Source organism: Choloepus didactylus, chromosome 24 (assembly GCF_015220235.1).
Source record: "Choloepus didactylus isolate mChoDid1 chromosome 24, mChoDid1.pri, whole genome shotgun sequence".
NCBI lineage: Eukaryota > Metazoa > Chordata > Mammalia > Pilosa > Megalonychidae > Choloepus > Choloepus didactylus.
The window spans coordinates 3,628,053-3,640,543 of NC_051330.1; the positions used below are offsets into that span (position 1 = coordinate 3,628,053).

Below are 12,491 nucleotides of genomic sequence, written 5' to 3' on the forward strand. Positions count from 1 at the left end.
AAATGAAAAACAATACTATTAAGGCAAGCTAGATTAGGAAACCTTGGGCTGGCAGAAAGGGGGGCATGGGACGAAGATTGCAAAAGAATCACTCCTAAACCACCCTTGATGGGCCAATCAAGATAGCCCAGAATGCAAACACCAATAAAAATGTCCTTCAATTGAGCCAATCACAACTGCTCCTAGCTGGAACCCTATTCAACCACTGTGCAGGCCCTTATTTGCATAAAAATCAGCCAATCCTAAGACACCAAGAGTCTAAGCCTTACCACTCCAGGGGCCAAAAGCACAAGACAAAACTCACTGGGGGCAATTTTCCCTTGAGTTTGCTGGTGCTGACACTCTTTGCTTTGTACTATCCTGAGCTGTAACTCGGCCTGAGCTGTAGCCTGCTCAGAGCTCTTTGCTCAGAGGCTCCAGCCTGACAGTGTCCTCTGTAACATCTCAAATAAAGCCTTGCTCTCACCTTGCCACTGGCCTGTCCCACCTGTGAATTCCTTCTCTGCAGGACCCCAAACCTTGAAGAAGGCTCCTGTCCAGTAAGAGCCCAGCCTTACCCTGTGAGCTGGTAGCACTAATAACTTTTCATTACCTGGATATAACCAATTTAAAATATCTTGCTCTATATACATTCAGATTATTTTTATGATAGTATAATAAAAAAGGACCATTTGATACACACTATTTCATATACTGTGCTATTAATTCTAATATTGTTTTTAATATTTCTCATGCAAATAAATATCCCTAAATAGCACAACTAAATGACTCCTTGGAATCTGGTGTTATAAATAACATTTAATAAACTAATTCTTTCTTTTTGGGCATTTAGGTATTGATTCTCACAAATAAGTGATATGGGGGGGAGAGAAGAAACAGAAAAATGGCTCTGTGAGTCAATCAGTATTCAACTAAAAATAAGATATGTGACACACAGCCAACAGACAAAGTAATCAATGTAAAAAGGAGAATGAAGTTGAGGAGACCCCTTTCTTGGAAAAGTGCCACTCATTGGTTGGTACTGTCCTTTGGAAGCTTAAGCTACTGAAGAGATGATTACAAGTGGACAAAGTTAATGAATTACTAGACTTGGTGACTAATAGTATTTTGAATTCACCATATCAGTGAATGGAATCAGTGTACCCAGTTGCAAATACTACAAAGAGGGAAATAGTCTTTTCACCCTCCTCTCAAACACCCCATTTGATCCTACACACTGAATTCTTCTCCAAAGTTCCTTGATTATACTGCATCATGGGTCTCAGGTTCTTTGTCTCCCTCCCTCTCCTTTACCTTCTCCATCTGGGTCTCCCTTAACTCTGAAGAATCCACCGTATCCTCTCTAGCATGTGCCAAGGCATTCTATGTCACAGTCTCCTTAAAACTCAAAACTTAATATCTTATTATGTAAACTCCATCCCAATCAAAATTCTTCTGTTACTATTCACTACAAATAGGATAAAATTCCAAATTTTATAGATGACATGCAATTTTTTATCATGATCTATCCTCTAACTCTCCAATCTCACCACTTTTGCTGGTCTCTCCACATCTTATTTTTACTATGTTTGTTATTATTGCTTTGATGTTTGATCCCTAAGGGAATGGAAGAATTCTGCTTCATTTAACCATTGTAAGAAAACAATTCCTTGTGTATAAGAAGTCTTTAAAAAATAGATATAGAGTGACGACTATGATGATGATGATGCAATAAACTTATCTGCCATATTTTTCTGTGTGTCTAAATTAAATTCATGGAGCTATAACTAAATAATTTATTTTATTTCAAGCATGGTTCCTTTTCATCTTTAAAAATAGAAGAGCTATCTGTTGGTATTCTTTGCAAAACACATTCTTGTGTCCTCTTTGTCAAATCAAACATTAATTCAAACGTTGGAAAATGGGTTTAGCAAAATTATTAGAAATTTAAATAACTCAATGTGAAATTGTTTTTAGATTGGGATTAATCAGAAGTGAATGCTGAACTGAATCTGAGTGGTGTTTTGTTGTCTAGGCCCTTTGGAGCATTTGACATTTGATTAATAGCTTGCTTGTAGGGTAAGATTTTGTCAAGCAGGAAAGCTGAATTTCAGTATAATTTCAAAGTCAGATGAAGCAGGGGAAATTTTGAAAACAGCACCATATGTGCTTCCTGGACCAAGACACTTAAAACAATTTTTGCTTGATGTCTGAACTGTGAGAAGCTATGTGTAAGAACCCAAAAAATAGTGTTGGTAGATGCTATTGGTTTGTTTGATTTACCTTCTCTGGAAACACAGGTCTCCTTGAGAATTAGGAGCATAGAGAAGCACAGATTTGGCAAAGCTGAGAGAGAGGCACAAGCGTGGTGGGGCAGCGTCTACACTCTGTGGAGCTGCTGGCCACACCAGATCAATCCAGTGTGACAGCAGCAAATTGGATAATAATTCTCAGGGTCTGCAAAGAGCCCAGTAGTGGATGGTGAGGCCAAACACCTAGGGTGAATTCTGGAAAACCTCCAGTAATTGGGCCTCAACTTTCAGGGGTGGCAGTGTGCCCAGGGGGGCCTTTCCCCAGTGACACTGTGCAGGCAGCAGAGGGGGCTTTCCCCCACCACTAGGGGGAGCTGCTTGGGAGATGCACTTTGGTTTCTGCTTCGTGCCCTGGGAGCTTTATGTGAGGATGGAGGGTTATCTTTGAAGGTCAAAATATTATTGCTCCAGTGACTCTCGTGAATGGAGCCTGGACCAGGTAACTGTTACTTATTAGTGAAAGTCTGATGCCTCTAACATCAGGGGTAGTATAAATTTAGCCCATCACCATTTCCTGAACAAGGGCTACGTGACTGTGTTATTCAGCTTATCCATGTATTTGGCTTCCAAAAAAGTTAATACCCAGGGAAATATAAAATGCCAAATTAAAACTTACCATATTTTCTTGAGAGTTCAGCTGAAGAAACAAACAAACAAAAATTAGCATATAATAGAGATAATAGTGCTGTATCAAATATCAAAAATACTTTAATCAGTCTACATTTAGAAGTAGATGATTTTGGGTCATATGGCATTGGTGATATTCCAACATTTTATGATTAGTTAGGACCACCATAGTCTACATCAACATAGCTACAGAGAGCATGTGAGAACAGTATAATTCAGTCCGATGATACCTGTATGCACTCACGATAAGTCAAATGGTCCAGTTGATTCTATTCACAGAAATAACAGAGTTAAATGAAATAGACTATGTTCATCCATTTAGGTTTGGATTAAAAGTATTTTGCAAAATCATGAATCTACTAAGTGATAGACCTGGAATTTAATTCCAAACCATTTGAATCCAGAGGCTATTCTGTTAAAAACCAGTCAAATTATCATTTATTTTGCTCTGCCTGTAGATAAGCCAAAATGAATAGATGAATGGATAAATGAATGACAGAATGAAAATTGAAAGGAACCACTGAATTACACAGGACTTCTCTCTTTCACTGGAAATATTTTCATTAAATAGATAAAAGTCTCTGGGATTTATATAATGATGACAGAATAAATATAATTTGTGATTGTGAAGATCTATTCCTTTATTACCACTGATCCCAGATCCTTTAGCACTTCCTCAGGAAATCTATGACCTCAGAGCTGGGCCAAATCCTTCTACTATATGTTCTTACTGCACCATGTACCCTCTCCCACAGCAACTGTTAAGAGTATTAATTTTACATTGATTTTGTAAATGTAATTGTATATCTATCCCCAAATAGCAACATACCTAAGGCCATGGAATTTTTCCTTATTTTTTTCTTTCTTATTTCCCAAGTATCAATCACGTAACAGGCAGTCATTTACTGTATGTGCAAGGAGTTACTGGTCTCAACTGCATGGGGCAATGCAAGAAGCTCCGTGTCCTCTCATAGCACAAGCTGACACATCTTGACCTCCATTTAAGGCTAACACTTGTGAGTAACAGAAGAATTTACAGTTACATTTTATAATAGAAGAAAGACATTTTAGTGATCTCTCAATATGATTTTAGATCATCAGGAGTCATTTCTTGTGGATTTTGATCATGTTATAATAATTTCGAAATTCAAGTATGACATTTTACTGGATTTTAAAGGTTTGAAGATTACTGAAGAAAACAACTTTTACTTACCATTCTCTTCTTTTTTTTTTTCTGTATAAAGAAACATAAACCAAAACAAAAATGTGTTAGAATGTATCTCCCTATGCTACCTGCAGGTAATCCAGGAAAGACGCTATGTCATTTACAAAAACAAGAAATCTGCTTTAATATTTTTTAAAAAATTAAATCTCCTCAACAACATTTTACATACCAAATAATAGGCAATTTCATGATTATTTTAACAATACTTCCAGCTCACAATATGAATAAAAATAAGAAATATTTAAAGATAATACTAAAGATATATGCAGACTTGAAGAAAACTAACAGCAGTCTTTAGGAGAAACAAGCACTTGCATAAATGTGATGATGTAAAATATGTTGTGTGAGTAGTTTAACTATGGTAAATATGCCAACTGTTCCCTGATAATTTTATACATTGAATGCTACTCTGGTGAAAGATTTTTTGAGATTTTTTTCCCCTCGTAAGATGGGAAAATAATTCCTTTTATCTGTAAGAATAAGCAAACACATATATTAAAACATATTGTGGGGATGGTGATTAAAATACATGATAATGTGTGTAAACATAAGATCATATCAAAGTATAAGGATGAATCATTCATAGATAAGCATATTAAACAATTTAAAATATCAAATGAAAATTCAAAGTACATATAAAGCAAAAATGTGGTATTTGTATATTCAGTAGGCCTCTCTGCATACAAAATAAAAAATAATACATATTATTTTAAATAATAAGGGACAAATAAATCACTTGATTTCTAAACCATAAAAGAGTACCCAATTTTTTATATGGCCATTAAACCTAAAGTATATTTCATTAACTGGGAAAAGGTTTCAAAGTATATGTCTGTGTGACTTTCTTAAAATTCAAATTGTTAGCAGAAACTAGCCTAGTCATATAATTTCATCAGGAACTAATCATGTGTATAGACATTTTTGAAGAATTTACAGACTACTGAATGTGAAATAGTTAATCTTAGTAAATTGAATATGATGATTCTATGATACTTTTGTCTCCAAAGATATGAACTAATACTATGCATTTCTGTTCCAGAAAAGTTCTGCAAAACCAAAACATAACAGCAAATAAGATAAATAATAGTCAATGAGAAATCCACAATCACCAGCAATTGTTTGTAAGAATTGCCACAAAATCATTCCTGACTCAGAAATCTTGCCAAAATGTCTAAGTAAAATATTAGCCAAGATATGAAAATGGGGGCTGGGGAAAAAAATACAGCACAGGCTTTAAGTCATAAGTTTAGGGGAGGTTTCTAGACTCCTCAGGATTATAAACTGCCCATTAAGCCATCATCTGGAATTTCACTGCCTCATTCACTAAATCAGCCCCCAGCAGACATTCTGATGATTATGAGAGGCTCACCACAGGATATTCATGAAAAATAAATCTTCAAGGTCACCCAGGAGGTCTGAGCCCTGAGCCAAGGGGACAGGGTCAGTGAACTCTGGGCAGGGAGGTCTCAGTATTTTGGATCAGCCTGAAACAAGCAACCTGCCTTCACCACCCCAGAAGACATCCAGAACCTCAGGAGAAATTAAAAGTAAAAATTCAAATGACAAGTAAAAATTCAAATCTTGATATTTGATGTATGTGGTCAGGATTCAAAATTTAGGAAGTCAGTTTGGGTTAGAAAGAAATCTCCAAATATAAACAAGTTTTGCAATTGCAAAGAAGTAAACATGGTTTCCCAAATACATTTTACACAGGCTACCTCTTCTCAATTTTAGCAAAAGTGGAACATCAAACAAAACAAACTGTCAAAATTTAAAAATAAGGAGTAGAAGGACAACAATACTAGCTAACTTCAATAGAGCTTTGATTATGGGCCAGACACTGTGCTTTGCATATTAAAGGCAGCATACTGTGTCTTTTCTGGATTTTTTTTTTTTTTGTGGCAGCCGGCAGCCTAGAAGGGTTCCTGACACATGGGAGCTGCTCAATAAATATGTGTTAAATGACACATAGGTTTATACTTCAGTTTGTGGTTTTGTTTATTTTCTGAACAGTGCCTAAAACTTTGTTTTTCATAATCTACATTTTTTCCAAATTAGACAGTTTTACACTGAATAACACAAACTTAAATTACTAAAGTTTACAGGTAAGCTTCAATCAATCCAGTCTTATTGAAAAGAAATAGAACAAAACCAAACACACACACACACACACACACACAAACCAAAAACCTCTTTTGAGGGTGTCTTTTACTTTGAGGTATAGAATTTCTTCTTTGAGAAATCAATCTTGTAACTAATCATATCTGCTTGTGGGATTAATTTGTTGTTTGCTGCAAGAAATATATACATGGACTCAAAGCAATGAGTTTTAATGGAAAGATTAGTTATTCCAAGAGGAAGACCAGCTATTTTACCTGTATTACAATTACTAACAATTTGGTCATATATATGTGTGTGTAGTTTTTGCCAAATATTTAATCAATTTTCCTCTGCAGTCAGCTTAGGTTAGTATAATTGCTGAATAAAAATAAAATCATATAAGATAGAATGCAAAAAAAAAATGGTTATTTGGATTAATTCTTTGGGATGTATGATCCTGGGTGACATTAAATTAGCCTATTTTCTAAGAAACTGGCCCATTTTGCCAATTTCTTCAACCAGTCCCCACTCTTGTCCTTATATGATGCTACTGCCATTTGCTCAAGCAGCCAAATACCTTATTTCTGCCTTAAAATAAAAAAGAAAATCTTTCACATAAAATATCTATCATTGCAATTGCCATTTTTTCACTTGAACTGACCAAATTATGTGAAGCGACTATTTTGAGGGGTGTCTGATCGTAGATTTATTAAGGGGCAGGTGAACTATCAGTGTTGCACAGACTGGAAGGAGGAAAGAGTAGCACTTTAACACATTAGTATACACCTCTTCCAACACTGGTTTTCTTCACCTTTGATTACTGACTTCACCTCTTTCAGGAGGAGGTGATGCAAATCATGTTGGCCAGCGGTCACACTCAAGATACACGAAATGGGATAACTCATTCAGCCAATAGATACAAACATATCCCACTCACTGGAATAGCTACTCAAGGGTGGATGTAGACTGGCATTAATACTTTTGAAGAAATCATTTGCCCAAAGAGCTTCGAATCTACATGGAAAATTGAGGGACAGCAAAGCCAAGGGCTATGAGTGCCCAGCCGTGCTTGGAAGAAAGTAAATGAAGTAGAGGACAGATAAATGGGATCTCTTAGGAAGTGTTTTCTCCTGGGAGAGTGGCTTGCACAGGCAGGTCATGCTTGGGTGCAAACTTTTTAATATCTTCTCACTGATGCTCACCAATAAATAATTTGATTACTGATCCAGCCCACTCTCTCGCCCCTGAAAACAGAGGCCATTCACATTTTGATAACAGGAAAGGATAGCTTAATTATGAACTAGGAATTCAGTTAACAAGAAATGTCACAGGGCATTTGATCATCTCTGGGTGCATCGATACACCCATACACACACACACACGCATGCATACGTACACACCCATAACCAGTTCCTGCACCCGCAAATTTAAGTGGCAGTTCACCAATGAACCAAGTATATGTGTTCTTTTCTTGATGAGATAGCTGACCTTGGCCAGGCAACCTCTATTATCTGACAAATATGCCAAATCCAGGCTATGCAGGTGCAATATTTATTCCTCTTCCTGTGTTTTCTTTTGAATATCAAATCCTAAAGATATTCTACAGTCCATGGCTGATTTTATTTCAATGGCAGTTATCCTCTGATTCCTTCACAAGTGGGGCCCGACCCCCATTTACCTTTTTTTTTTCTAGCACGCACTAGTAGAACAGAGAGGATCACACCGATGAGCAGGAGAACTGCAACAACAGGCAGGACCACTGGCCAAGGAGAGACCCTGGGGAACAAGGCATCTGGAAAACAAGGATTGTGCCATTTGAGACCCAGTTTCGCAGCAGTGACTTGGCTGTTCATGATGAAACCCCAGATGTTTTCTCCCCTCAGATATTTTTTGGGGGATGGAGGTAGAGATTCTATGTATCACTCAGATAATTCTAAGGAATTTGAATTAAAAAATCCTGGGGAAGTTCTTGTCCCTCACTTCTTCTCTAACATGCAGAATTCCTGGAAGCTCATTTTAATAATTACGAAAATTTGAAACATGCTAAATATATAAAAATAATGTAACCAACTCCCATGTCCCCTCATCCAGACTTCAGAAATGCTAACTTATCATTATATTCATTACATATAATTCTCTCATTAAAAATGAAATGCTACAGATTAACAATACAAGCTCTCCTTCCATAAAATTTTCTTTTTTCCACCTATTGTGCCCCTGATGTTGCTCTGTGTCCTTTCTATCCATTTATTTTTTACACATAGTTGTATGTGATCCAATATGTCGATGAATGAGAGTAGAGAGGAGTAATGCATAATATTAAATGAGGGACTGTGAAGGTTTTGGATTGATAAACCAAACATGTTTCATACTTCAGGTCCCAGAGATAGAGTTCTAGTTCACTGCAATATCCTTCTGGGATGGCCAACTGACCATTAGCAATTTAAACAAGTAATCATGACATGGTCCCAATATTATTATATTTACTAATGTTGGCACAAAAGGGGTAACAAGGACACCCTCATTCAAGGATAAATTCACTCAAAATTCCAACAAGATGCTTGTAAATGTGTCAACAGTTAATTGTGAATATTTTTTAAAAATTATAAATATGAAGAAACTTTTATTTCCCATCTCATCTCCCATGTTTGGATTTTCAAGAGTGTTCTCTTTTTATGACTCATGGGTACTGATTTTGCCTTTCTCAGTCCAGACTCATCATCCTGTTGTAAATGTTCCTTAACTCCTTTCTTAACAATAATAAAAAAAAAAAAAAAAACTAGAAGACTTTGACTATTTCCCTTCCTCTTTGTTTTTTGACTCTGCCTTTAAAACCATACATTTACTTCTTTGATACCTGTTCTTCTCTCCTTCTCATTTAAAACCTTATTTTCTATTTTTAATTATCTTAATTAAGAAATGTCATTTAACTTCTTGGTAAAAGTCATGCAATGTTCCTTTATTTATCCATTTTGCAAAAATAAATTTTGGACTAAGTATTTTGCTAAGTAAGAAGGTTTAAAAGAATTAAGACACAATGTCCTCAAAAAGTTTGTACTCTACCTGGAAGTATATTGAAACATACAATGAAAATAATCTAAGGATAAAGAAAGGGACACAACCCAGACTGGGTCAGGGAAGGCTTACTGGACAGGGATTTCTCAGGGCTGGGTCTTGGAGGACTGGTGGGAAACACTTAGCTACAAGAAAACAGAGGGAAACAAGAGGAAAGAGGCTGAGGAGTAAAGGGAGGGGCAAAATATGAGGTTAGAAAGATAAGGAAGAGATTGTGGACAGGCTGCAGTGCATCCCTTCTTAAGGAAAACAACTAGAGAGAGGGGTACATTTGGGCTATTTTTTGTTTTTTTTTTTTGCTTTGAACTATCATTTTATGTATGTATAGGGGTTAGATTGGGGTGTCTGAGCTCTTCTCTACCTTCGATATGAATTATACCAGTTAATCCTTGTAACAATTTTATGAGGTAGACACTAATATTATTCCCATATAACATCTGGGGACTCGGCACGGGAAGGTCAGTACTTGCCCCAGGTCACAAAGCTGGTAGTTGGTAGAATTCAAGATGGTAGAATGCATACAGTGTACTTAAGAACGATTTTCCCTCAGAGGTTGATTTACAGGAAGGATGAAAGGGACTTTGACAGAGTCTTCAAAATACTTCATTGCCTTTTGAATGCCTTAGCACATTTATGCATTTTAATACATTAAAATAATAGCATTTGTCTGAATATAGTGGGATACAAAACAGGACAAGAATTCAATTTCAATAACTCTGCACATAAATATTACAAATGGATGAACAAGAACATCCTTCTGGGTCTGTTGGTTGTAAGTCTTTGCCCATTATACCTTCCTGATCCCTCAGAGCACTGAACCTGGAGGAAACTGACCTGTCAGGGAAACGTGCACCTCCTTTCCCACTCTGAGGATGGGGTTCCTGATGTAACAGGTCACACTTCCCTCTGAGATGTCTTCCAGCAGGACACATGTCTCCACACGAAACAGACCATTGCTCTCTGGTGTCTTTGTCTCAGAGGCAGGTGCCAAAAGATTTCCTTGCAGGTCCTTCCACTGCACCTCGGGCTCTGGGTACCATCCTGTGGACGTGCAGGTGAGCTCCAGCCCTTTGTGTGCACCATGGTCAATGTTAATGTGAGGAGCTGTGCCTGAGACTGAGAAATAAGCGGGAGAGAAAGTCACTTCTTCAAGGGTTTTATTACATTTCATAAGACCAATTGAACTTGTGCTTATCAATGAAACTCTGTGAATCTTGACTCTCTTATTTGTGAATATGGGGGTAAAAACCACTGACCTCAAAGATTTGGGAGAGTTGTAAGTTAAATAAGCTATATCAACATTTTAAAAAGTACCCAGATACCAAGCAGATAAATCAATTGTGTTCTTTTTCTCCCATCTCTTTGAAATGTTGCTTGTAATTTTATCTGATGATTCCTCAAGTTAAATAGATGAACACCCTATAAACCCAGGTGCAGACTGTGAACTTAAGAGCAAGCATCAGTTTGTGTTTTTCTGAGGTAGATTGCAAGTTGTCCCTAGACTATCCATTAACCCTTTCTTCTAGAGCAGTTCTTTTCAACAAAACTTCCTGTGATTTGGGAATGTTCTATATCAGTGTGGTTAAGTCCTACTACTAGTATAGAACTAGCTTTGTGTAGCTATTGAGCCCTTGAAATATGGCTAGTGCAACGGAGGAGTTGACTTTTAAAATTTAGTTTGTATTAATTATATTTAAGTAGCAGCAGGTAACCACTCTTTCACCTTCTTAAGGGCACAGATGTGGCAGAGAGTTGCCTTCAAAAATAAAGGTGAAAGAAGGGTGTGGTAAGATGGTGGAGTAGTCAGCCAGGACTCAGTCCTACTAAAACAACTACTAAACAGGCAGGAACTTTCCAAAACACATATAAAACTCTGATCGTCAGAGAACTCATTTCCGCATCCAGGAAAGAGTGGGAGGAAGAGGCTGATAAATTACAATAAACAATTGTAATTATTATTATAGTGTCCATCCCTCATTCTCATGCCAGAGTGTTTTGGGGTTTAGCCCCTGGATAGCTGCTGGTGATAGAAATGGAAATAAAATTTCTTTTCCTCAAGAACAGTGATGAACATGGCTGATAACTCATCACAGTCTTGATAAGAAATTTAGGATCACTTGGTATCCAAATCTGAGGGCAACTATTGTTTCAACATGCCCAGACAAAGGAGGGGGACAGCCATTGTTTTAACCCTCCATGGGAAGGAGCAATGGTGGTGAAGACTTAGATGTGACACCTCCACAGAGCTGGGGGGGCAGTTAGCTGACAGTTAGCTAAAGGGCTGCATGTGCTGGGCAGACTGAGAAACCTCAGTTTTGGGGGTCCTTAGTGATCCCCTGCCCAGGACACTTTGGAGATAGACTGCATCCCCTAATTTTGTCCCTGGCCCTGTCTTTCCTAGGGAAGGCTGACTTTGTAAAGTACTTTCCTGAGTTCCCCTACTCCCATAATTTGCCCTCCTGGCAAAAGCAGCTTGAGACAATGAAAAGAGTGCAAAAAACTATAGAGGTGGACAGACTGGGGAAAAGGCCTGATGGCTTAAACAAACTGCAAGAGGGAAGTCTGTCTCCAGGAAACAGGGAACTCCAAAACAACTTACAAGCAAAAGTTCAGGACATGACAGAGGCCCAGAAAAGCAGGTTAAGACCTGCACACTGCATTTGCCTTGGGCAGAGCTTCCTGATAGAAGGACTGAAGCTCAAGAAATCCGGGCTTGTCACCAGCTTGTTACAAAACCAAGAAGTGGGCATTCATGGGAATAAATCCAAAATTACCATTTTAAAATATTAAAATGTAAAGTGCACAGCAAAAGAATACAGGACAAACAAAGAAACAGGAAATGATGGACCATCCAAAGGAAGAGGATAGAAATACAGGAAACGCTGATGAAGAAGAGGAGAATGCGGGCAGACTGAACAAAGCCTTTAAAAAACTTCTTAAATCTGTGCAAGGAGGGGATACCTGGGGAAGCAGGAGGAGTAGGGAGCTACAGCACTCACTCTTCCTCCAAAAACTGTTAAGGGAGAGGCAGAAACTCTCTGAAACAATTTGTTCTTGGCTGTGGAGACCAGGGGAGCTGCAGAAAGAATGGGACAAAGAGGTGGAGACACTGCAAAAAAAACTGAGTAATGCACCCAGCAGTGACTGCCGGCACACATCCCACACTCTTCAGG

General features: G+C 37.7%; 1 protein-coding gene across 1 annotated transcript in view; it reads right to left on the reverse strand.

Moving 5' to 3' along the window:
* LOC119520119 (butyrophilin subfamily 2 member A1-like) overlaps positions 1 to 12,491 on the reverse strand; it is a 36,593-nt gene that overhangs the window by 13,179 nt on the left and 10,923 nt on the right. The window contains exons 3-6 of the mRNA XM_037817871.1: positions 10,153 to 10,434; positions 7,922 to 8,035; positions 4,132 to 4,152; positions 2,908 to 2,928 (exon numbers count right to left, since the gene is read on the reverse strand). Coding sequence (XP_037673799.1) covers positions 2,908 to 2,928; positions 4,132 to 4,152; positions 7,922 to 8,035; positions 10,153 to 10,434 — 438 coding nt within the window. The remainder of the gene's footprint in view (positions 1 to 2,907; positions 2,929 to 4,131; positions 4,153 to 7,921; positions 8,036 to 10,152; positions 10,435 to 12,491) is intronic.